The sequence below is a fragment of the Felis catus genome, chromosome D4 (genome assembly GCF_018350175.1).
Source record: "Felis catus isolate Fca126 chromosome D4, F.catus_Fca126_mat1.0, whole genome shotgun sequence".
In the NCBI taxonomy this organism is placed as follows: domain Eukaryota; kingdom Metazoa; phylum Chordata; class Mammalia; order Carnivora; family Felidae; genus Felis; species Felis catus.
The window spans coordinates 12,590,721-12,617,281 of NC_058380.1; the positions used below are offsets into that span (position 1 = coordinate 12,590,721).

At 45.7% G+C, this 26,561-nt stretch overlaps 1 protein-coding gene and 1 long non-coding RNA gene across 6 annotated transcripts in view; one reads left to right on the forward strand and one right to left on the reverse strand.

The window, feature by feature from the left end:
- The window catches only part of MAMDC2 (MAM domain containing 2), a 350,523-nt gene that overhangs the window by 177,424 nt on the left and 146,538 nt on the right, over positions 1-26,561 (forward strand). For 3 of the 5 annotated variants that reach the window (XM_045042700.1, XM_045042699.1, XM_011288224.4), the window contains exons 6-7: positions 24,693-24,987; positions 25,325-25,438. In XM_045042700.1, coding sequence (XP_044898635.1) covers positions 24,693-24,987; positions 25,325-25,438 — 409 coding nt within the window. Of the gene's footprint in view, positions 1-1,192; positions 1,304-12,308; positions 12,326-24,692; positions 24,988-25,324; positions 25,439-26,561 lie in introns of those variants that run through there. The other 2 variants (XM_045042701.1, XM_045042702.1) reach the window with 2 other exon arrangements.
- Positions 21,726-25,298, reverse strand: LOC123381500. Its single transcript, XR_006588585.1, has 3 exons — positions 25,118-25,298; positions 22,993-23,858; positions 21,726-22,886 (listed from the first exon to the last, which is right to left on the reverse strand). It is a non-coding gene; the product is annotated as an uncharacterized LOC123381500 (long non-coding RNA).

A 26,561-nucleotide genomic window follows, 5' to 3' on the forward strand; every position in this document is an offset into this window, starting at 1 on the left:
CACTACATGGGCTGTTTGCTCTAGAAAATACATCTGAGTGTTAGGGTTTTTTTTGCAAGAATAAGTTCCACTCAGGTGCTCTTCCCCATCCCCCACACCCCCCGCCAGAAACGTATCCCCCTGGTGTTTGACAGTTGGAATCTTCATGCTTAATTTTCCAGCAAATAAATTGTCTGGGAGTAAATAAAGCCCTTTGGAAGGGTGTTAACTCTTTGAGCGTCCCACTCTGTTACTTAGTCATAGTTTGAGAAATCTAAATATTTATTCTTTTCCTTTACATCCAGAGTGGATTTGAACTTGTTTCAAAAATGCACGCCATAGAAATTACATAAATTGCAAAGATGTAACTCAAAACAAGAGAAAAGAATGGCACGTGGTCCCGTACAGTCACTATTGTCAGAGAGTCAGTGTGTCTCGAGGCTTCCCCGTGACCAAAGCAAAAAGGGAAACTTTCTCAGTTTTCAGAGACGCACATGGGTGCTAGATATCCACACTAGCTTTTTCTCAAGCAAGAGGGAATCCTCTGCGACTCCTCCCCGAGGAAAGCCATTACAGCTCTCAAAGTGGCAGCCTGACCTGAATTGCCAGACAACTCAAAACCTTTGGGACACTTTGTCAGCTGACCTGGGCCTCGGAAAACGATGTGGCAGTTGTCATGTGCATGGAGACAGAATAAAGCTCTAATGTTTAATGTCCTATGCCTGCACGAGAGCATGCGAAGGGGACGCAGGCGTGCGCCCGGCCTTTACGTGTAGCAGCGCCATGCAACGTAGCGTCATTGAAAACAATACCAAGTTGCTGAATGTGTGTGGTTTTAGGTCATTCAGCTCAGGGGGAATCTCTATCCTGCAAAGTGCTGAGGCATCTCAGGACTCCCAGTAGCACACACAGCAAGTTAGAGGGAGCCTTCTAGGACCCGTACCTTGGCAGGCCTCAGGTAGAGTGGTAAAATGAGTTACTCTCACGTCTGCTCCTCAGCTGGACCGTGAGATGTCCCGGGGAGGCTGTCTTCTCCATCACTGCATACTGGTGCCTAGCACATCCCTTCTACAGCAAATGTTGGGCGTGAGGGGAGTGAACATGTGTGCCAGCCCAAATTCTAAGTGCTTTATGTGGCTTTCCTCAATTCAGTCCCTTTAATAGCTGTATGAGATAGTTACTCCCATCATCCCCTTTCACAGATGAAGAAACCTCAGCCTAAGGAATGATTGGCTGCTTCCCAGAAGCAGCCATGGTAGAAGAGAGAACTGAAGCCCTCAGCCAGGACACAAGAATGAAGACCAAGTTCTAGTGTTTTGAGGAGGTAAGCCAGCATTGGGCTTGGTAGACGCCAAACATGTCAGTGGGTTATGCCGCAGGAAAAGAGTAAGATGTCGTGTTTACTGGGATCTTCATCTGAATCCCCTGTCATTACCACAGTCCCAGGAATGGGCTTTCTAACTCACGGTCCTGAGCATTACCTTCAGAAGCCATGGGACGTGTCTGGGGCAAGTACTTCATAAATCCTCATTTTTTAGTTAAGCTTTAGTAATACAGCTAAACAGTTTTGTGGGTGATACCGTATTAACTAATTGAAAACTACCAGGGAGAAAAAGAGAGGCAATAATCTTTGCTTCTAATTTCTCCAGAATGTTTATTCTCTCTCAAGTTCAGAACCCTACAAGTTTGCATGATTTCTCGCTATACTCGGCAAATTCCTAAGTGACCTGACTTCTCTATGGTTTTCAGGGTGGGGGGAGAATAAAACAGTTACACTAATCTAGTGTTGGTACTTACTCTAACATTTTGATTAAAAATAAACCCTGTTCTGAAAAGGAATGATGCCCTTTTGACATGCTTGGCATATTTCTCTTCCGAGGGCATCCCAAATAGGTTGACTACAAATACTTCCACTAATGAGATGGCCTTGAAATACCACTGCCACGATTATAGGCATAAATAGTGAATTTCATTAGGTTGCCTGAGTGCCACTTTTGATGGCATAGTAAATCTCACAACAACCATGGGCGGTAGATAGAGAAAGAGCTTTTTAGGGTATAATTAACTTATTCAAGTGTACCTACTAGCTACCTTACCGTAGCAGTTCTAACTCAGTCTCAGGCTGTAAGAACATTAAACAATTCAACACCATTATAGGTTATTAATGAACCCAAAAGATTTATAAGTTACAAAAAAAACTTTGACTTATTAATTCTTTTATTATTATTATTATTTGAGAAGAGAGAGCGTACGTGTGTGTGTGCACAGGAGAGAAACCATGGGAGAGAGAAAGAATCTTAAGCAGGTTCCATCCGCAGCGTGGAGCCCAACTAGGGGCTCGATTCCACGACCCTGGGATCATGACCTGAGCCGAAATCAAGAGTCAGATGCTCAACCGACTGAGCCACCCAGGCGTCCCCTATTAATTCTTAATAACATATCTGCCTTTTGGACTTTGTGTACTTTTCTTAGACTCCGCTTTTACTGTCTCCACCCTTCCCTCAGGCAATATCTTATTTCATAGATACACAGCATGCAGTCAGGTACAGTGACATGATGTAGTAAGTGGAAGAGATTTATGGCAAGATCATGTAAGCAAGAGAGAGGACAAAGTGGTGTGGTTGAGAAGGTCCAAGCACTGGAACCAGAAAACCCGCTATTTGCTCACCTGGCCTTAGGCTGGTTGGTCAGCTTTTAAGAGAATCTGTTTCCTCAGCAGACAATGAAGACGGGGCACATGGGTGGCTCAGTCAGTTAAGCATTCGACTCTTTGTTTTGGGTCAGGTCGTGAACTCACAGTTCATGCGTGTTTGAGCCCCGAGTCGGGCTTCTGCCCTGACAGTACGCAGAGCCTGCTTGGGATTCTCTCTCTCCCTTTCTCTGTCCCTCCCCCACTCTTCTCTCTTAAAATGAATAAATAAACTTTAAAAAATTAAAAAATAATGAAATGAAGATACTAGTTATTTTACAAAACTGGGTTGTTGTGAAGATAAAGAGAGAATGTTTTCAACTAATATTCATAGACAACCTATTATGTCCTGGTGCCTTTGTACACGTAATCTCATTAGTCCTCAGGCAGGTGCCCTGACTTTCTCACTTACTGACTGTCGGTCTGCTGTGACAAATTCCTATAACCAGGTGACTTAAAACAATAGGAATTTATTCTTCCACCGTTTTCTGGAGACCTGAAGTCCAAAATCAAGGTCAGCAGGGTTGGTTCATTCTTGAGGCTCAGAAAGAAAATCCACTCCATGCCTGTCTCCTAGCTCCTGGTGGCCCCCCACATTCCTTGGCACTTCCTTGTCTTGTAGACATGTCACTCCAGACTCTGCCTCCATCCTCCTGTGGGCTTCCCCTCTGGGTGTGTCTGTCTTCTCCTTTTCTTTTATAAGGATACTCATCATTGAGTTTAGAGCCTACCCTTATGTATATGATGATCTCGTCTCAAGAGCCTTAATTTAATTACATCTGCAAAGACCTTGTTTCCAAATAAGCTCACATTCAGGAGTACAGAGGTTAAGAACTAGACACATCTTTCGGAGGCCAGCCTGCACTATATATAGTGGCCAAGCAAGAAACTGAATCCAGGTACTTTCTGATTTGAAGACCAATGCAGTATGGTCTCTGCCATATTCTCTCCCTCTGTGAAACTTCTTTGTCCAGGCTAAGGACCACATCATGGTTTCTTCTCCTTATTCTGGAATTATATGGTTCTCCGTGATTCTAATTGATACAAGAGAGTAGCCTGGGCATCTGGAAGAAATCATTGACTTCTACTAAATTTTTCATTTGTTTCTAAGTAAGGGCACCCTTCTGCCTAAGTAATCTTTGAATAGTGAGTTGAGCTATGCACTCTGGAGTTGTTAAATCATCCGAGCTTGTAGCAAAAATAAGAAGATAGTTAAGATTCACTGAATGTTTATTATGTATTCGGCCTGCACTCAGTGCCTCAGATACATCATCTTATTATATCCTAGGAGAGAGTGACTGTTACTGTCTCTCATTTACAGAAGAAATTGGGATTCAGAGAGGTTAAGGAAGTTGTCTCAAGTCACAGAGCTGGTAAGTAGTGGAGCTGGGATTGGAACCCAGGCAGTCAGATGCCAAACCCCACGCTCTTGAAACCAGAGTAGAGTCATATTACCACTGCAGCTCCTGGCACAAAGTTCCTTCCCCTACCGCCAGGCAAGGCTGGAGGCAGTTGGACTTAATGGACAGAGACTTGTTAATTACGCAAATTAACCATGCATTTCTAACAGAAACAGACTGGGCATTCAGATGTCTCTTTGTTTGCCCTCATTTCATTTTTGGAGTGACACTGTTGAAAGATATTTGGAAGTGTTGAATGAAAACTACTTGGAACTTTAGCCGAGTTTTTAGGGGGAAAAAAATCAGGGTGTTTCCTTTATGTCATTACTGTTCCAATCCCTTTGGTCTGGTGTTTCCTAATGCATTCATTACTCAGAATAGTTGTTTTTAATTTGTCAGCACATTATAATATATTTTTGCTCAAGAAAAATAGCATCCTCCCCCCACCCACTAAGGCTGAATTTGTTTTGGTTTGTCATCAGTGTAAATAGTTTCCCTTCAACAGGGTAATATAATAAAAAGCCACCTAACTACAAGAAAGGATGTAGTTAGATGTAGTCAGCACTATAATTCTTTCTTTCTGACTAATATTTTTAAATTATCTTTAGCTGACACAGGCAAGATAAATCAGTAATATGACCCCAAAGTCTAAGTGAAAGCTTATTGCTTTAGAGTGTATTCATTTATTTTTCACGCTCATGTCTGGTTTTAAAGGATGGCTTTGTAAAGCTATTTTTACTACTTAGAACATAAGCTACACTGCCTGCCACTCCATGATCTTAAGTGAAATGCTGGCCTCAACTAGAACTGCTCATTGTCTTTTCTTGCCTATAACGCGATTCACTAATGACCGTGTATTTTTAACTGATACGGAAAAGGTCATTTTCTTTAGTGTATTTGTCCTCTTAATTAACTTTGGATCCTTGAAAAAGAATTTAAGCCTAAAAGTCCTCCTGATAGATTTATTATCTTCCTCTTAAAAGTTAATGTATTTAAAGAACCAAGATAGCTTGCTTCAACTCCAAAGCAGTCTTCCTAAATCATGCACTTGAGAGGTTCTCGGGAGTGTATATTTGGATTCAGGGATGAGCAAGGTCAGGAAGCAAAAACAAGAGCGCTGGCAAGACAGGAAAAGCCTGGCCCTCCTGCCCCTTCGCTGAACTACTTTCTGTCCTGAGCGTTTGGTGCAGCAAAGTCATCAGGACAGCAAGAGGCCAGAGACAGTGTGGATTGCAGTGCAACTGACAACCAATGTGTTTTGACTTCTGAAAGCCGTAACAAAGAAAACTACGGTTGTATATAAAGTTCCTATCTTATTTGGAGCACTTTTATGTTCCCCAAATGAATACTTGATGATTCCTGCTCAATATACTGCTTTTATAGAATTTCTACAAATTTGAAAGGAACAACATGTCTTCCCAGGGTGTCTGCGTGCCATGGATTTACTTGACAACAGTGAATTCAGGGAATTTCCCAACCCCTCTGTGAGGCTATGATTGTCCTTGTAGACTCAGGGAAAGCTGAAGAGCAGAGAGCGTAAGTGATTTGCTCAAGGTCAATTGGAGATCAGGGAATATTTGGCTCCAACTTCCCATGCTAATTATCATTCCGTTACTCTCTCCTTGATTTATGCATTTGCTAATAATTGTTTTTTCTTTAAAGCTCGAGAAAATGAGTCTGAAAACCTTTTGCAAAATAAAACTAGCTTTTGGTATTTTCATTGTTCATATGTGCACATTTTGCCATTCTTTTGTTTAAATTATTTTTTTACTGTTTATTTGTTTTTGAGACAGAGAGAGACAGAGCGCCAGCGGGGGAGGGGCAGAGAGAGAGGGAGGCACAGAATCCGAAGCAGGCTCCAGCTCTGAACTGTAAGCAAAGAGCCCCACGCGGGGCTCAAACTCATAGACCGTGAGATAATGACCTGAGCCAAAATTGGATGCTCAACCGACTGAGGCACCCAGGCGCCCCCACATTTTGCTATTCTTCATTTAAATCTTTTTCTCTCTGCTCAAGGACTATCAGAGTTGTAGACTCCTACCAAAATGGGGACAGTTGAACACAGAGGAGAGTTAACCTGACCAGTTTTTCAATATCCTGCACTGACCACTGGCTGTAAGAGGATCACTGTGTTATTTCAGCTCTTAGGGGTGTAAGTCCTAACACTCAGTTCTCATACATCATAATATTGGTGCAGCCAGAGTGTGACTGAGGAAGGAGTCTCACACAAAAGATACAATGGAAGTCACTCTTTATTTCCTCTTTTTAACCTTAGCTGCTGATTAAATCCTAAAATATGGGGGTAATGAAGTAAATTATCTGCTCGATTTCATGTTGATTTCCAAAACTATTCATCAGTTCTATTTTTCATTATGGTAAAATGTACATAAATAAAATTTACCATTGTTAGCCACTTGTAAGTGTACATTTCAGCGGCATTAAGTACATTCACAGTATTGTACAATCATTACCACCACCCATTTCCAGAATTTTCACCCCAAATTGAACTTTTGTATCTACTAAGCCCTAATTCCCCATTTCCCTCAACCCCTAGTCCCTGGCAACCCTTATTCCATTTTTGTCTCTATGGATTTGACTACTTTAAGTACCTCATCTAAGTGGAATCATGCAATATTTGTCCTTTTGAGTCTGGCTTACTTAACTTAGCATAATGTTTATCCATGTTATAGAATGTACCAGAATTGCATTTCTTTTTGAAGCTAAATAATATTGTATTTTGTGGACATACCACGTTTTATTTCTCCATTCATCTATTGATGGAGGATAATGCTTCTATGAATATTGATGTAAAAATATCTCAAGTCCCTACTTTCAAATCTTCTGCACAGACACCTAGAAGTCAAGTTGCTGGATCATATGGTGATTCAGTTTCCATTTTGAGGAACTGCCATTTTGTTTTCTGTAGCAGCTGTGCCATTTTATATTCGTATCAACAAGTGTTCCTATTTCTCTACATCCTCACCAACTCTTGTTATTTTGATTTTTTTGATAATAGCCATACTATTGGGTATGAGTGGTTAATCAAGTACATCTTAAACAGCATTTGCTATGGTAGACATTTGTCACATTACAATGACTTACCATCTTCTGAAAAGCTTTTCTGAATACGGAGAATTTCCATGTTGTAAGTTCTGCCTCTTCAGTACAGAGCTCAGAACTCAAATCCCCAGCTTCCTTTTCGGCTAGAATAAAATCATGTGACCCAGACTCCATTAATCAGATGCATCTATGCAAGACTTAAATTCTTACATGACCAAGAAAAGACATAAGCTCTTTTCAATGCTTCCATTTTGTTGGCTTGGGTGATGGCAATGGAATCTGACTTCAGGGAGGCATTAACAATTGCAGTAGGTCTAATGCAGTCAAGTTCCCGATGTCTAGGCTGATGGTGGCATATCCTCAGCAAGCCATTTCTGTGGTATGATTGTGGGTGTTGTTCCCGGCAGCTGATTTTCAAGCCTATTTCTCCAACCAAAGAGTCCAATCCAATCTAGTTTACAATTTCCATTTCATATCCAGTTGAATACTTGTCTTCACCCTGCCCCATACCACCAGTGAGGCTTCTTCCTGGGGGCCTTGGAGTGGGGAACGGGCATGGTCTACATGTTCACTCTTTCTTTTCTCTTTTTCCCCTAGTCTTGATTCTTGCAGAGCAGGGACAGGAAGGATGGATGAAGTACAGAAAGAATGTTTACTTAACTGGTGCCATTGTGGTCCCCTCTCAGATGGCATTCTGCTTTCTGTGGCATGTGTCTACACACTGGCTCTCTGGTGGTGGACTTTTCTGTATGTCCAAGTGACCAGAATGGAATGTACATGAGACATCACTGAAGAAAAGCTGAGTAAAGCTTTTTTTTTACTCAGTAAACATAGTTTAGGCATAGTTGAAGGCAGCCAGTGAACGAAAATCAAACCAGTTCACACTCCTACCTCTCTGAGTTCATGTTATCTACCATGCTAGTTACTGAAGGTACAGCTGTTTGGGGGCCCTGTTTTTATCTGGGGGTCTTGGGTCCAGCACTTCATACCCATATCAACTTGATCCACCTCCTGACCTGGGTGATCCAATCAGACTTGATCTTTACCACTGCCCCCTGCTTTGATTCATGGTGGAATGCCCCATGGTCTCCAGCTGCTGGAGTCCTTGCTTGATGGGTTACTCTCTTGGGTTGAGTGCAAACAAGTCAGCTCAAGCCTGGCTTCTTATGGACCCACAGGCAAGTTACACAGCTTTGCCCCACCAAGTAGTGAGAGTGCAGACTGTTAAACTCTTGCCTTCTCTCTTCCCTGTCATCTCTTTCCATTTCTTTCCCCCTGCACACATGGGTATAGGACACAGATCAGCAAGTGCACTGTATAGACAGAACCGAACTAAGGAATAAAGTGTCAATAAAACACTCTATGTCTTTCAGAATGATGTCTGGACCCCATTTCATGTTAAAGGGATTTGGAAAACAGCGCCTTCCCATTTCTCCCAAGGGGAGAGGAGGGAAAAGTCATGGTACTCATCCTTTCCCAGCAACACCCAACTCATAGGATTGTCCTTTCTCTCCATAGTTTTCTCATATACCAACTGGACGTGGAAGGGAGTATGGAGCATAGTCTGGGGTGAAGACTGGGGGTTACAGAGCCCATTTGGCCACTTCTTAATAATCCCTGGAAGAATTCCCTGGCCCCAACTGGTTTCATTTTTCTCTCAAATCTGGGACACATTTATCTCTTTATCTTTTAGCTGTGGACAGTAGCTCATGTTCCACTCAGCAATCTATTACATTTCCTGGGCAAAACCCATAGTGTCCTTTCAGAATTTTATATATTTGCACTTCATCCAAAGGCTCTTATTGTGTCTCCTATCATTTATCTTCATGGATATAATTTTTGTGTGCAGGGATATTAACTAGCCTAGCATACAATCGTAATGCTGTACACTGATTCCTAAAGGATCCAGATGAGCCCCCTTAAACCTTCACTGAGATTGTTGGAAACCCCAGAGAAACTACAGTACACCAAAGACAAAGAATAAAACCTACAAGTAGCCAGAGAATATCGATTACCTGCAAAGGAGCAACTATAGTGTCAGTAAACTTCTCAACAACATCAACAGAGGCCAGAGGATAATGGAATAATTGCTTCCCTATCGGAAGATAGGAATTATTTCCTTTCCTTCCACACCCACCATACACTTCTGTATTTCCCAGACCCTCATCCTTTTAATATAGTAATAGTATAATTTGGTTTAGATCAATCATCAATGTTTGCATTACACGTGTATGTATGACTTGCTCTTGAGTGTTTGTGACTTGTTTTTGCCCTCTGAAAGTGTTTAATGTGTTCTTTGTTGTCCCCATTGTTTTGATATTTCACAGTGATATGACTTGGTGTGTGCCCATTTTCATCCATTGTTCTGAGCACTTAATGAGCCTTGAAAGGCTCAACCTACAAACTCATGTATTTGAATTCAGGAAATTTCCTTAAAATAATTCTTTAATTTTTTTCCCCCTCATTCATTTTCTCTGGTCTCTTCTTCTGAAACTCCCATTATTCATGTTTTCTTCTTTTCTTTTTTCTTTTTTTAAAGTAGTCTCTATGCCCAACATGGGGCTAGAATGCATGACCCCCAAGATCAAGAGTCACATACTCTACAGACTGAGCCAGCCAGGCACCCGGAAACTCCTATTATTTAGATGTTGCCTTATTAGACTATTTGATACAATGTTTTGCAATAAAATATAAGCTTTTATATTTTCTGTTGAAAATGCAAATATAGAAATATAAATTTATACCCTTATAATATTTTATTATAATAAAATATAAAATACTATTATTTTCTTCTATTTTTTTCTTTGCTTTATGCTCTACTTTTTTTGGGAGAATGACCCAAAAGGTTCACTTGAACCTCCAACCTTTCTCATTGAGTGTTTCAGTTCTGCTCTCATGGTTTTAATTTCTAAGAGATCTTTTGTGTTCTCTGAATGTTCCTTTTTAAATAGCATCCTGAAGTTGTTTCTGGGATTCAGCACGATGGCTTATCTCTCTGAAGATTTTAATAATTGTTTTATTTTGAAGTTTTCCTTTCGTGGTTTATTTTGCTTTGAAGTTGTTTTTTTTTTTTTTTTTTTTTTTTTGTTAGTGGCTTGTTTGTTTGATCTTTGTCTTGTATATTAGAGGCATTCTTTAGCTGTTTGGTGATATTTAGGTGTCTGCTCATGTTTAATTGTGGATAAAAAGCTAACTGGAAGATCTGAATAAGTTGCATTGGAGGGTGATATAGCTGGAGGGCTATCTGTTGGCGGAAACCTTAATACCACTATGTTTACATTTTTCATCTATATCTGGTCAGATTCCTTGGAGATGACCTTTCCATTCTCATTCTTCTGCCTGGAGAGAAAAAGTCTGGTCATAACTGTTCTGGAAGCCAAGTGGGTGATCAGGGCTTGGAGGCAGGGTCTCCGCTTTCAGGGTCTACACATTCATTTATTCACCCTGGCTTCAGGGTGGAACTTCTGCTCTTACCCAGTCTGTGCCCTCCCAATCCAGCCTACTTCTGTTCTGCCTTTTCCACTCTTTTGCTAGAATGGTGTGATGGTTAGTTTAATGTGTCAATTTGACTGGGCTAAGAGATGCTCAGATAGCTGGTAAAAAAAGATTTCTGGGTGTGTCTGAGAGATTGTCTCTGGAAGAGATTAGAGATTAGCATTTGAATCAGCTGACCTAGTAAAGAAGACCACCCCCCCCCCCCACCTGCGAATACAAGCCAATTTGTCCATTACCCTTAAGGACCTGCATAGAACAAAAAAGTAGAAGGGCTCATTTACTCTCTGCCTCAGCTCGGCCATCTGTCTTCTCCTGCCCTCAGACCATCGAGCTCATCCTTCTCAGGCCTTTAGATTTGGACCAGAACTGACACTATTGTCTCCCCTGGTTTATCAGGCCTTTCAGTTCAGACTGGGACTATGCCACCGGCTTTCCTGGTTAGGAGACAAGAAGTCATCTAATAGCATTGATTATAGCTAGTGCTTCTCAAACACCTTTTTTGATCCTCATTTTTGGCCACCCTCTTCTTCCTCGTTTCTAATATTATCCAGTATCACTATCTCCTGGACTCTTGATGACATTGTAGAATAAACTGAGCCACCAACCTGACTTCCATCTGCTAGGTCATTTTTTCTTTATCCACTTTCTTTCTAGCTTTCAAAAGTTTGCTGTCTCCTTTCCCATTCTCTGTAGGCTTAAAGGCTTATACATTTCTACAGAATGACTATTTGTTATAGTCTTTCAATGGGTTCTAGAGAAGCCAAATTTGGATGAGCGTGTCCAATCCACTGTCTTCACCCAGAACATTAATCTAGAAACCTATATCCAACTGAGCTAATGTTTTGACTGATGCTTTCAAAGACTGAGCAAATTGACCTCTCATAGATCTTAGCTGAGAAAAGTTCCTAAAGGATCTATTTCAAAAAGAAGGAAATTGAACTTTGAAGGGAAAATGTGGAACACAAGCATTAATAGACCCGGGAGTCTGGTGGGGACCCAGGCAGATGCCACCTACAGAGAAGCTACTCCCTTCTGGAGGAATGTGGTGATGTCTGACCCAACATGGAAACCCAGCAGAGATGCAGAAGGCAGCCCCCACTGCAGGGCATTCCCACAGCTTGAGTGAAAGGAGCCCTTTCAGTTCTATTGCCTGGTTTTGGAAGGAAGCCTAGGAGTGAGGGAACCAGTTTCCCATGGAACATCCCCGTCCGTCCCACCAAAACGTGAGAAAAATCCTGAGTCCCATGAGTTGGATATTCAGAGATCTAATTTGAACCTGCTATGGGTGAGTGACTAAATAAAGCTTTCCCATAACAAAATAAATATAAAATAAATGTGTATATCAAGTTGTAAAATGTGTAATGAGAAAAGCACCCTTTTCTGTTGAGGAGGAGTTATAGGGGCTTCCAGCAGTTTGGAAACAAGATGTCTCATTTAAAAGTTTCTCTCTGTTTCTTTCTTTCTTTCTTTTTTCTTTTTTCTTTTCTTTTCTTTTCTTTTCTTTTCTTTTCTTTTCTTTTCTTTTCTTTTCTTTTCTTTTCTTTTCTTTTCTTTTTTTCCAGAAGACACTTTTATTGGACACAGACAAACTTGCCCTTCAGGCTATAACCAGGGACCAAGATCATTTCCTTTAGCCTCTAGAAACATCATCTGTAAGAAGCCTCTCCATATCTTCCCCTCCATCTTGTTTGCTCCACCTCAAGTATCATCAAATGAAGGTTCTATTTTAATCCTGAAACTATTTTCTATGTTACTCTTTTTAATGTCCTAGTTGTTGGTGATATGGGGAAACAAAGGCAAAAGAAACAATTAAATTTCCTTAGAGCTTACAGCACACTAACAGGTCCTTGAGATAGGCAGAGTGACCTTCCTCTAGGAGCTCAGCTGCCTCAATGGTGACACTTAGCTGAGGGTAAAAGGCAACCTTAGCTTAACATTAGCCTGACCTCCAGAATTCTATAAGTCTCCTTTAACATATAAAAATGACTTCGGAGACTTCCTTTATCTCTACCCCCCAAGATACATGTTAGCAATCATCCTCCAAGCATATGGCCCACTGATCTACATCTAAAGCGTCTCATGACCAAGGTTTTATTAGACAGTAATAAGTGACCTTTTCCTCACAACACCTATTCCCTCGAGGTCCTGGAAACCTTGCTTCCAAAATTCCTTACAGATTACACTCTCCCTAACCCCCTCCCAACTTGAAGGTATATAATCAGTCACCCATCACAACCCCAGTGCAGCCCTTTCCGCCCACGTGTCCTATCCCTGTGCTTTAATAAAACCAACTATTTGCATGGAAAACATCTCAAGAATTCTTTCTTGATCGTTCACTACCGAACCCCAACATTTTCACATCAGTTAGTACTTAGAAAGGCATCCACTCAATAGTTTAGATTTTTCTTCTACTCTGATAAGACATCAAAGCTACAGCTTACCAATTGTCCCATTTATATTTCTAGTTTCTGCACCCTCCCACTCCCCAAAGGCAGGATACTATATGAAAGGCTGTTCTGATGGATACACTCCATAATCAATCTCAACTACAAGCCTGGAAAAACTTGAGTTGATACAAAAGGAATATTAATATTTACATAGTGCAAACAGAGTGCAGGCTCTTTTTTGAATATTGAAATAATATAAACTAACCTAGTACTCATCACCACCCCGTGTGGTAAGTACTACTATTATTTTCATTTTACAGAAGAGGAAACTAAGGCAGAGAGCCACTCAACAATGTGTTCTAGGTTCACAGGTAGTAAGGGGCTACAAGTTCAACTCCAGGGGTCTGGCTCCAGAGTCCATGGTCTCAATGACAAAATTACACTCCCTGTTCTGATATAACACTTTATTCTTTTCAAAACGCTTTAAAAAATTTTAATAATAATAGTCACACGGTTTGTAGTGTTGGGATTTGGGAGCCAAGAGCCAAGAAATAATTCTTGAGACATTTTCTGTGTGAAAAGATGGTTTTATTAAAGCACAGGGTCAGGATCTGTGGGCAGAAAGAGTTGTACTAGAGTTGTAAGGAGTGACTGATTACATAAGATTTTCTTCTTTTTTTTTTTTTATAACAAATGACCATTTAATTTTTTTAATGTTTTTATTATTTATTTATTTTGAGGCAGAGAGAGAGAGAGAGAGCATAAGCATGACCATTTAATTTTTTTAATGTTTTTATTATTTATTTTGAGACAGAGAGAGAGAGAGAGAGAGAGAGAGAGAGCATAAGCATGAGCAGGGGAGGGGCAGAGAGAGAGAATCCCAAGCAGGCTCAGTGCTGTCAGTGAAGAGCCCAATGTGGGGCTCGATCCCACAAACCATGAGATCATGACCTGAACTGAAACCAAGAGCTGAACACGTAATTAACTGAGCCGCCTGGGCACCCCATAAGATTTTCTCTTCTAGGGAGGGGAGGCTGATGTTAGGGTTCCAGGAAACTCAGTCTGTAGGTTTCTGGATATCCCTTTTTTCTTGTAAATCATTAAGACAGTGGCAAATTGGTCTGTGTCAGACATGACTATGATCTCTATCAGTTAACCATCTGTTCTTCCCTTTCCTTTGTTCTTGGGCAGTCAGGAGTGTCTGAAGAACATTATACATATCCCACTGGAGGGGGGGGGGTTTGAGAGGTTTTAGCTTGTGCTTTGCCCTCAGCTTACCTTTTGCTCCCCTATCAATAAGACTTAATTCTGTTAATGAAAATATTAAGCCAGAGCATTCTTTTTAAGTTTTTTTTAATGTTTATTAATTTGAGAGATAGATAGTGAGCAGGGGAGGGGCAGAGAGAGTAGGAGAGAGAGAATCCCAAGCAGTCTCTGCAATGTTAGCACAGAGCCCAACATGGGGGGCATGAACCCATGAACTGTGAGATCATGACCTGAGCAGAAGCCAAGAGTCAGATGCTTAACCGACTGAGCCACCCAGGTGCCCCTTAAGCCAGAGCCTTTTTAACCCTGGCTTAGTAGAATCACCTTGGAAAACTTTAAAGAAATACCAGTGCTTTTGTCCTGTCCCAGAAATTATGATTTAATTGGTTTGCTGGGGCCCAACCTGTGTATTAGAAACAACTCCCCAGGTGGTTCTGATGTACAGCTGGAACTGTGATTCACCGGATCAGCTCTTTGAGGCACCTGGCAGTGTCTGGTGGTTGGGTTTTTTCATTATCACCAAAATCACCTGTGCCTTGGGCATTCACTTCGAAAATCTGGAGGAATTGGTGTCATTTGACATCTTTAAACACCCAGGACTTTAGCGGTGCCTGGGTAGCTCTGTTAGTTGAGTGTCCAACTCTTGATTTAGGTTCAGGTCATGATCCCAAGGTCATGAGATCAAGCCCCACCCATGTCAGGCTCCACACTGAGCCCTGAGCATGGAGTCTGCTTAATATTCCCTCTCTTTCTCTCTGTCTCTCTCTCTCTGCCCTTCACCCTCTCATACTCTCTCTTTCTAAAATAAGTAAAGGGGCACCTGGGTCACTCAGTCAGTTGAGCATCCAGCTTCGGCTCAGGTCATAATCTCGAGATCCGTGGGTTCGAGCCCCAGGTCGGGCTCTGTACTGACAGCTCAGAGCCTGGAGCCTGCTTCAGATTCTGTGTCTTCCTCTCCCTCTGCCTCTCCCCCACTCACACTCTGTCTCTCTGTCTCTCAAAAATAAATAAACGTTAAAAAAATTAAAATTGAAGTAAATAAAAAATACCCAGGATTTTAGGCCTTTGCATTTCAAGCTTCCAGATTACTGGTAATGGTGTGGCTTGACTTGCCATCAATAATATGTCTTTGCACACCACACACACATACACGCATGCCCGCATGCACGCACACCTCGTTCGCCTGTTCAGACCTGATGTTTGCTGTCTCTCCCCTCCCAGATGGTGGCCATTCTGTCTCTGAGAAGCTGTAAACATCACCATCTCTGTTCAGTTTAGATCAAATCACACAGGGTATAGACCCTCAGTCCAGCACATTAACAATGTCAGAGGCCATAAGTCAGAAGCTCATCTAGGGTTTGGGGTTTCACGGCTCTTTTGGGGAATGTGTTTGGCTGCAGAATTCCAGCTCTCAGATGCAGCTTGAAGAGGAGAAAACGTATTACTTGGGTTTAGCCCACGTTGTGCGTAGAGCCCCCAGCCTCTGGAGCCCCCACTAACTGTGATGAAGTAGAATCCCAAGTCCTTTGGCTCACTCCTAGCCCCTGCAGGGGACATAGGGCCTTAACTCCCAGGATTGGGGGGGTGTCCCAGGGGTGAACATACGTGTTCACAGGCCTGCCCCCCACCCCATCCCCGGCACAGCCACAAGCTGCCCATTCTCACCGCAGTTAACCTCGAAATGCCAACAATGTCCGCAGCAAGGTGGACAAGACACTGCCCACCCGTTGTTTTTAATCCTGTCCCCGGGGTCATAGGGCTGTTTGTGGCCCGTGTTTGGCAGAGACCTAGGGGGCAGACCCATCTGGGTTCCCAACAGCCCGGCCTTTCTCCTGGACCCCTATGGGAGTGTACAGGGCTGGGCTGCCACAGGCTCAGATGGCCGGATGCAGGCTGTTTCATTATTCTCTCTCTCTCCCTCCAACCCTCAGGGCCTGGTGCCTCCTTTCAGGGGCCAAGTCCTCTCCCTGCAGCCCCCTCCACCTCTCATGAAAGTGGGCTTCTGAGAGCCTCCCTCCCCTGCCTCCCCCGAGTTTGCCAAACGTGCCGCTCTGACCCCAGAAAGCCTACTCGGCTCCCCGTTCAGACGGCCGCTCCTCTTTCCATTGGCTCTGTCATCTCTGAGCACATCTGTGCAGTTCATTTGTTTCCATAAATACCCTCCTGGGGGACCGATAGCTTAGATTTAGTTCTTTCCCTTCTAATGATAGGCCCGCAGCCTCGGCGGGCTGTGTATACCAGGGAGGACGTGCTGTTCCACAGCCTCTCTTTCAGCCAGCATTTATTGTGCGCCTACAGTTAGCCATGCACACAGATGACACCAGAGCAGAAACAAGTGTAAAGCAGACTTCTCAGCCCTTGAGATATCAGCTTCCATTGTGGATAACAGAGACATACACAATGTCATGGCAATGCGGCCTCAAGAACACTGTGGTTTGGGAGGACAGGAGGCACAGGTAGAGGAGGAGAAGACATTTGAGCTGAGTCTTTGGAGATGAAGAAGAGTGGGTAGTGTAAACGGACTGTATTTTTTCTTTTTCGTGACACAAGTGCCTGATTTAAGTTTTGGTTGCCGAAGGCCTCCATTCCAAAGAGGCATCCACTTCAGAGACTTGAAGTTATCTTGAACAAACTCTTTGCCAGCCAAGGGGTCTAGATAAAGAGCCAGACCACCTTTCCTCACTGAGTCTCCTTTGTTTTAAAGATCTTGGTTGATTCCGGTAACTGGCCATTTGGGCCACTTGTCTTTTCTCTCTTGCTTTAAATTTCTGCTCTTAACATTTTAAATTCACCAATCGTGAGCCCACAAAACCCTAACCCCAATAAAAGCAGAAGCCCAGCCCATGGGCACCGTGTGTCTCTACCTACAACCTCGCAGTGGACCCGGGTGTGCTGTGTAATTTCCAGGCCTTGTAAGTAATAAGCCTTTATTTTTTGCCAAAGTTGGCTGATAGTCATTGCTGAAAGGCATTTTGCAATCATATTAAGAACCAGAAGGGTCAGTCCCATTGTAACAATGCTTTGGAAAGAAGAGAGGTCTGTGGGAAGCTCATTGGGGCCAAGGTGAGTGTCTCCGGGCATTTTTATCTGGTAGCATTACTATGCTATGTAAATTTCACCTTTTTATAAGGACACCAGTCTTATTGGGTTAGGGGCCCACTCTGCTCCAGTGTGACCTCATCTTCACAAATAAAGTCACATTCTGGGGTCCTGGGAGATAAGACTTCGATATACATCTTGGGAGTTGGAGGGCAGAATTCAACCCATTATAAGGAGTTTCCTAAAGGGAGAAGGAGAGGAAGGCATTCTGTTTCTGAGCAGAAAGAAGAACACATAAGAACACATGAGGAGTGGCCCAGAGGACAGAGTCCAGGACCAGCATGGGCTGGTGGGGGCGTGGGTGGTAGCAGTGTGATGGGCTCAGAATGGAAACATAGGCTCGACCCTGGTCATAAAGGGCTTTTTCTGCGAACTCTGAGTATACACACTTCACTGGAACCGACAGAAACTTGCCTCCTGGCCTTGGCCCAGCATAGCAGTAGAGCAATGAAGTGTGGGGTCCGAGAGCAGGACATTGTACAGTGTTTGCCCAAACTTTCCCCGCATTGGAAGTGTAGACAGGTCAAGAGGGCTTTGGTGGTAGCTAGAGCTGGGTTCACATCCTGGCCCCCCACCCTTGGGCAAGTCACTTAAACTCTTTAGGCCTAGTTTCTTCCTCCATAAATTGACCATGAAACCCCCTGGCACATCACAAACACTCAATGAAAGGTGGTAGTGTTTTCACTATGATGAGTCAGCCCCAAGAACATTTGACTTAAAAAAAATTCAAAAGATTGCCATCAAACCATAGTGAAAGATGTCTGACTCCAAGCTAGGGTTCTGAGTAAACTGATGGAACAAAGATTAACGATAGAAAGTATCTATTTAACTATCTACTCCCTTTCCAGTGCCGACTGTAAAGGAAATAGCTGCTTTACTAAATCCAGTCATTTGAGTGTAGGGATTTGAAAAGCGGGGCATGTATTTTGTAGTAACAGGACATTTGTTAACAACTGGTTAACATTGGGCCTCGGTCCCTCACAGCAGATGAGTCAGACCTGCAGCAGGCACGTGACTGTCCCCAAGGGGTGAGAGGCAGCTGGTGCTAGTCAGGAACCAAGGGACACTGCCAGCCAGCCTTGGGGCAGAGCCCCCAGACACCTCCTGCAGGAATGCAATGAAGGTCATGGGCAGGACAAGCCACAGAGGCTGGAATTGTTTTACCAGCTTATTCTCGACCTGATAGCATGCACTGAGTGGGGTATGTTGGGGTCTAAGTGTGGAGAGCGAGAGAGAGGGAGAGAGAGAGACAACATGAAAGCAAGACAGAGAAAATGCTGAGGGAGAGGCAGAGGTGAGCCCCAGAGTGCATCACAGAGACCCAGAGAGAGACAGACAGACAGACACGAGAGAAAGAAGAAAGATGGAGAGAGGCAGAGACAGACATAACTCCAGAGCAGAGACAATGTCTTGGCATAGATCAGAGGGGATGCAGGAAGCAAGAAAGGAAAAAAGATAAACAATAAAACCTTGCATTGCGAGCAACTTGTTCTGCGAATGTTCCAGAAGACGAGCAAACATTTCTAAGAAATTTTAACTTGGTAAACGAGCAACGTCTTGCAATATGAGTAGTATGTGACACTGAATGTCACATGATCACAACAGAGCCCATGGTTCTTGAAATTCACTTTGATATATGAGTGCTTTGGATGTTTCCAGAATGAATTATGCTCACATGTTTATGTGAGCAGCATGTTTATGCTCACATATAAGCATGTTTCCAGAATGAATTATGCTCACAAACCAAGGTTTTACTCTATGTATATATAGATATAGATATATAGATATACATATACATATAGATACAGATGTAAATTTTAAAACCTATAATATGTAATAGAAAGCAACCAAAGTAAAATTAATATAAAAGATATTATGAATAGCCTTACATTTGCACTGGACCTACAGTATACAAAGTCCTTTCTGTGTGCCCAAATACAGACCAGTGAGGAATGAGCTTATGACTTCCCATCTTGTCTCTACCTCTTAGAGACCCATGACTTTTGCTGAAAGTCAGACTCTTTCTGCCTCCATTTTCTCTTCTCTAGAATGGGACTGATCAACTGTGTCTGGAAGGGTGGTGCTGAGGCATCCCATGCTCGGTCTCCACAGCGGCTGGAGAGTTGAATTTAGCCTCCCACCAAATTTGACTCTACCCGGGCGGGGATTTACATAGATCTGTTTTAATTCATTGCCAGTGTTTGAAAATCAGGAGCTATTACACACATCTCTAGACATTGGGCTTCTTTTGAAAAATTGGGCAAAATAGGCAGGGCCGGACCCCCATCGTGCCATGGCGACTTGGCCTCAAGCTGGTGCCAGCGATGCCCTGTGGTTGGGGGCGCTGGCTCCACCATCCCTCCCTAAGCGCCCCCTGCTACCAGCTCAGTTCTTTCATTCATGTTACTTCCCTGGCCGGTGGAGGTTTTGTTTGCAGGCCTTGCTCTACCTCGGCAGCCTGTTTCAGCAAAATGGTCTTTCCATGGGTCGGTCTGCCGTCTGCGAGGCGAAGAATGCTTCTTGTCCACCCCTGGATCCCCGCCCCCAGCGCTGTGCCGGGCACATGGAAGTGCTTGCTGAAGTGACCATTAGGGGGCACTGCATGAGACCACGCAAGGGTGCGTCAGGAGAAACGTCATGAGAATGACGCAGGTGCTCCTGCGAGGGGCACCCGTATTTCTCCTTCCTCTACTGTGCCCAGAAAACTGGAAGACCGAGCCAGATCTCTAGACCCAGGGGGTTAAACGAAAAGCTGGATCCTTGGTTGAGGGCTCCCCCGAGAGGAGCGGGGAGCAGAGCAGCGCGAGGCTTCGCCAGGCTCTGCGACAGGGCTCACGTGGCTCTCCGCAGGGGCAGGAGCCTTTCCCTGCACGTGGTGTCACAGTGTCGGCAGGTTTGCATTGGCAGCATAGCTGGACGTGTGACCCGGAACAAGTTAATGGACGTTTCTGGGCCTGCTTCATGTTCTGTGAGATGGCGAGAGCGATGTCTCCCTCTGGCGGGGAGGTAGCAGGGTCACGGGAGATGACGCCTGGCACGTGCCTGGCACGTGTTTGCTCCTTGCTTAACCCTTTCTGTATTAGTGTCCTCCAGCTGCCAGAACAAACCAGTGACTTAAAACAGCAGTAAGTTTATTATGTCCCGGCTCTGGAAGTCTGGACTGTGAAGCGAAGGAGTCTGCGGGCTACACTCCCCTGCGGCTATCAGCACAGGATCAGTTCTTCTCCCCTTCCGCTGCAGGTGGCTCCAGGCGCTCCTTGGCCTGGGGCTCTGCCACTCCCATCACTGTCTCCACCTTTACCCTGTCTGTTACTGTCTTCTGTCTCTGGGAAGGGCACTTGCCCTTGACTTGGGGCCTTTAATAATCCAGGGTGATCTTACCTCAAGATCCCTAACTGAATTACCTCTCCATAGCACCTTTTCTAAATAAGGTCACATTCACAACATACCTTTTTTTTGGGGGGGGGGGGAGGGCGCTACCATTCAACCCACTATAATACCTAATGATTATTGAGCGCCTTCTACAGGCCAGAACTTTGCATGCATTATTTAATCATTCCATTAAGCTAAGTCTTGGAGGAGAGAGTCCTGGGTAGTTCTCATCTGGGGGTCTGATGTTGTTTTTTCCAGGGGTTAAGGCAGTGCTTGGCTCCATGGCTCCATGATTAGAGACCGAAGGAAGTGGGTTAATGCACGTAATTCCTAGATTTTGTGGATTCCCTCCTTGGCTCTCTCCATGTGCAATATCCTTTCCCCTGTCTGCAAAATGTCTGTGGTGGACATCAGTGTGCTGTCCGGATCCTCCTTCGAGCAGGGACTTGTCATCCCAGCTGCTGGGATTGTCGTCATCGCACGGCCTCCAGTCCTCAGCCCCTCTGGGTCGGCCTCAGTGCAGAAAGCACACCAGGACAGGTGTGGACCACATCCATCAGTGACTGACGGAAGCAGCAATACAAAGCAGCTGGACATATCAGCCCAACGTGGGATAAACTGGGTGGGCCGTTTCACCACCAGAGTTCCCTGTGGGGTCAGGAGAGACTCTGTGTGACCTGCGCTGCAGTGTCTCCCTCAGCCCAGTCCTGCCTCCTCCTCCCTTCCACACATGCTGAGCCCAAGGGCACCACTTAAGGAGTTTTTTTTATGTTTGTTTGGTTTGTTTGTTTAGAGAGAAAATGCACGAGCCGGGGAGGGGCAGAGAGAGTACTCCAAGCAGGCTCCACAATGTCAGGGCAGAGCCCTCCCTACTCAGGGCTCCAACCCGCGAACCGTGAGCCCCCTAGTAAACAGCCTGCACACGAACCTCCAAACCACAGTCTGCCTCCCTGAGACACCAACCTGCTCCAGTGTCAAAGGGTCATCTGTGCTCCAGATCCTGCAATTCTCTGTGAAATGGAAATTGTACTCCAACTAACTTTGTGTTTATGTGTAATGGCTCAGTTTCCCACAGGCAGCAATAAATGTTGTTGCCTTGACGTTTTAATTCGTATTTAAACATTTTTGAAGATCTCTTTACGGCTTTGACGTTTTTCATTTTCCTGAGTCTTGGAACCTGCAGGTGAATGTAAGGCGATCTGAAAACTGCAATATTCTGCAGATGCCTGGAAAAAGGTGTGCCAGTTTGATGGTTGCTAAAAGCTTGCTTGGTTGAAAACAGTGTTTTGAGGTTTCAAGTGGATTCCTAGCTGTCTCTGCACGTTTCATTGAGTAATTTGATGAAAGTAATCAGATATTTAGCACCATCTGAGCAAGAAATCAAAACAGAACATAAGACAAAGGAGACAGGCTACTCTACCGGTTGAGAGAATAGGCTTTTGGAATAAAGCAGATATGGGTTTCACTATCACTGAAGTCTGCACCTCAGTCTCCTCATCTGTTGAATGGGAGCAATAATAATATTGACCCCCCCCCCAGGGTCCTCGTGAAAGTTGAATGAGATTTTCTATTAAAAAAAACATTTATAATAGTGAGCATGTTAAATGGTATTCGTTACTAGCTACCACCTGAGGCAAAGCTTATAAACACACACACCCTAAAGAAATTTTAGATCATTTGGGTCATTGCTCACAGAAAACTCATGAGAATTTGTCCAAGCTTACTTTCAAAGGATCAAAAGGGCTTTTTTGTTTTTAGCGACAAAGCTATCAAATTTCTCATATCGAAGGTGACAGCTGAATAGAGACCTTTTCAGGCAGTGTGGGTGTGAGTCATGTGGATTTCCAGGGAAAGGCATTTCAAGCTGAAGGAACAGCCAGTGCAAAGCTCTGGGAGGACAGCTAGCTTGGAGCTGAGGACCAGCTGAGAGGTCCACGTGGCTGCAGGGTAGATGAGGTCAGAGATGTGAGGGGAGGGGCAGGTCTTGTAGGACCTAGTAGGTCTTTGTGAAGACTGGGTTTTGATTTGCTCATTTGGGAAGCTGTCACAAGTCTGGAGCCAAGGAATGACACGGCAGATGGCCCGATTTCTGTGTTGAAAGGATGCCCCTGACCACTGGGTTAGGAATGGAGTGGAGGCCTGCAAGGCAGAGAGACAGGGACCCCACCGTTAGGAGGCTCCTGCAGTCTCCCTAGCCAACGATGGCCACTCAGATCAGGGTGGTCACTGTAGGCACGGAACATACTTAGCATCTGCTGTATCTTGAATCCTGAATGCGGTGTTTGATAATGTCCTGAGAGGAAGAGAAGAGTCAAGGATAACTCTATGTGTTTTGTCCTGAGCAACTGGAGGAAAAAGATTCTTTTAAAAAATTTGTTTTAAAGTTCAAGTTAGTTAACATACAGTGTAGTGTTGGTTTAATCGAGGAAAATGCAAGGGGAAGGGCACCTGGGTGGCTCAGTTGGTTAAGTCTCAGACTCTTGGTTTCAGCTCAGCTCATGATCTCATGGTTGGGGGGAGGGGTTCCAGCCCCTCACATGGAGCCTACTTGGGATTCTCTCTCTCCCTCTCTCTGCCCCTCCCCCACTCACTCATATGCTCCATCTCTCTCTCAAAAAAAAAAAAATAAGTAAATGAACTTAAAAAAATGCAAGGGGAGGCAGACTGGGGAAGGACTATGAGGTATTCGTGTTGGGACCTGTTAAGTATGAGATAGCTATTAAACATCCAAATGAAAATGTTGAGGTGGCCGTGAGATAGAAGCATCTGGAGTCAGTGAGCAGTCTGGGCTAGACATATAAATTTGGGAGTCATCAGGCTATACGGTTGGTGCTCCAAACTACGGGACTGGAGGAAATTACTGAGGGAGAGGGGAGCTAAGAGGACACAGCTTGAGGCACCCCAGTGTTCAGGGCTCAGACAGACCAAAAGCAGCAGCAGCACAGGATATAGGTCAGAAGCTGCCAGTGAAGGACAAGGAAAACCAGGAGAATTTGGAAACCAGGTGAAGGCACGTGAACAGGGCTTTGATGGTTGAACAGGAGTTCGTTAGGCCAGGGCTCCCCAAAGCGAGGTCCCAGACTAGCAGCATCACGATCGACATCTGGAAACCTGGTAAGAATGTGCAGAATCTGAAGCCCCAACCCAGGTCTACCAGATCAGAAACTCTGACAGGTGGGGGCCCTCCAGGGGATTCTGAAAGTTTGAGAACCACCGACCTAGGCACAAAATTGCCTGCACAAAACCGTAAAGGCCACTAAGAAGAAAAAAAAAAAAGCAAAACGGTCCCCACCACGTTCTTTCCTGGAAGAGAATTTTTAAAAGACACGCTTGGTGCTCAAAGCGCTCACTGTAACCCCTCCCTGACATCACCAGCCCCAGCCCCCACACGCCAATTTAGAAACCTACTAATTTATCATGGCTCTTTGGAGAGGAGGAATGCCCCCATTTTACGGGACAGAGGGAATCCTGAGAACCAGGCATGCCAGACATTCCACTGCTTAAAAAAGGGGGGGTGGTATTCCAGGCTTAGCATTTCTGGGCCCCGAACGCCCAGAGAATACTGAGAACGCGCCGAGATACAAAGCTTATGTCACCAGTTTCCGAGCTTTCGTCTAGGTTTTCCTAGGAGAATTCCACCCTTTTCCATTCTGGGGAGAAGAAGTTAAAATTAGGGCCAGCCTGCAGCCCTGGTGTGCCAGATGCGGGGAAGCTGTCCCCAGAAATAAGCTGGTTCCCACCGCGGATGGGCGGGGCGGGGCCGGGCGCCTCCAGTCCCAGCCCAGCGGAGGGGCTGCTGGAAGGCCTGCCCCCCTCCAAGTGTCTGCAAGAGGTCTGGTCCCGAGCTTTAAAACCCTGAGCCAAAGCCCTGCATCCCGACCTCTCCTCTCCCGGCCAGTCCTAGCTGGCTTTTCAAAAGTGTGCAATTGTCTCCTTCCCGCCCAGCCCAATCCTCGCCCGGGACCAGCTGTGCGCCGCGCCGGCTTCACCCGGGACGCGATCGAGCGGCGCTCCCCAGTCAGGCACCCCCAGCTTTCCGCTCAGCAACCCGAGCCGCTCCGCAAACTTGGGCAGCTCCAAGTGCACGCTCTGCCTCTCGCCTGGTCCGTCCCCGGCGCGCCCGCTCCCCTCCACCGGGGCTGCCGGTCCCAGCGGGCCGGTAGATTGCACCCCCTTCGGGTCGTCCTCCCTCCCCGAAGCGCGACCATGCTGCTAAGGGGCGTCCTCCTGGCAGTACAAGGTAAGTGCGAGGACCCAGGGGGACCCCCGGGGGGCGCCCTCGTGACCCGCTCCCGCAGCCCCGGTGGCCGGCTTGCCGTCCTGGGCTGGGCTAGCCGAGGGCGCCCCGGGATCCTCTCCGACAGCCGTACCCCTCTCCGAAGCCTGGAGTGGTGCTGCGGGTGCACGCAGGGCCCGCGGGGCAAGCGCCGGGGGCGGGGAGGGTATAGTGGTGCACCCCTCTCGCGCCCCTCCCGCGCGCATTCCCCTCACTTTCACCCCGTCCCCCCCGGGGCGCCCCGAGTTGGTGCAGACGCTCCCAGGCCGAGCCCCAACTGAAACTCGTTTTGTGCCCGCAGCCCTGCAGCTTGCGGGAGCCCTGGACCTGCCCGCGGGTTCCTGCGCCTTTGAAGAGAACACCTGCGGCTTTGACTCGGTGCTCCAGTTTCAGCCCTGGTTTTTAAACGAGGAAGGTAAGGGGGCTCCCGAGCCACCCGGGCCCCGAGGTGAACTTTCCTCCTTGCTGGTTGGCTCTTTCTCAAGGGCAATGCTATCTTGGAGCTAAATCCCCTCCGGAGGAAAAGTGTGAGTCATGGATCCTCCTTCCAACCTTCAGCTGTGCGAGGCCGAGGAAGACGTGGGGGCGGGGATGCCCTTTGTTTACCTGGCCCCCGGGTGGAAGCGCTGAGATTTTCGCTCCCCCTCCCCCGCCCCCCAGCACTTCCTAATGGAAGGGAGAAAGGGGCACAGCTACTGACTGTCACCCTAGCTGTGTGCCCTCTGCAGGTTGTCAGCCTCTCTGGTCCTCAGTAGACACCTTTACGAGCGGGGAGAGTTGGATGGGCGGTAGTTCTGTTCCCACACTGCAGAAATGGTTCCCCAATTCTGTGATGAGACCTCCGTGATAAGAGCTCGTGGTTACGCTGTGCCTCAGTGTGTTGCTGCTGACTTCATCCTCGTACTTCTGTTGTGTTTGCAACCCAGCACTTAGCAAAGGAGGAAACGAGTCCATGACTGTGTGCCTGAGGTCACTGGGCTGGAGGCGTTGGTCATCGCCTCACCACTACATACTGTTTGGGTTCTGGTGACAGTTTAAATGTGGGTCTTCGGATGTTTCTTCTTGCCCTTCATTATGTGGTAAAAACACAAGCAGCCCTCCAGCGCTCCACCGCAGGCCCTGGGCTCACCCTCTGCTTTTCTTTCCCCCCCCTCGGTGAGCCCATTTGTAGAAGCCTGATGCCCCAGGACATTTGGACTGGGGATAGCCTCCTTTAAAAACACAGCAGCTTAAAGGAGATCAGCTTCCCCTCTGAGCTGTCCTCTGTCCCCAAGGCGTCCCAGCTGGCTTCCCCGGAGCTGGGTGGAGGCCACACCCCTGCTTCGCACGCACAGCCTGTCACCGCAGCTTGCCCTGGCCCACGTTTCTCTTGGGCTTCTGTTGGCCTCTCGGACCCTCGCGGGTGGGCGATATTACCCCGTTTTACAAAGGTGGCCATTTCAGTCTCAGAACGGTCAAACGGCTGGCCCACGACACATGGTGTCACTCCACAGCTGGCCCTGAGCTGTCTAGTTAAGGGGAAGAACCTGGAAGGAAGC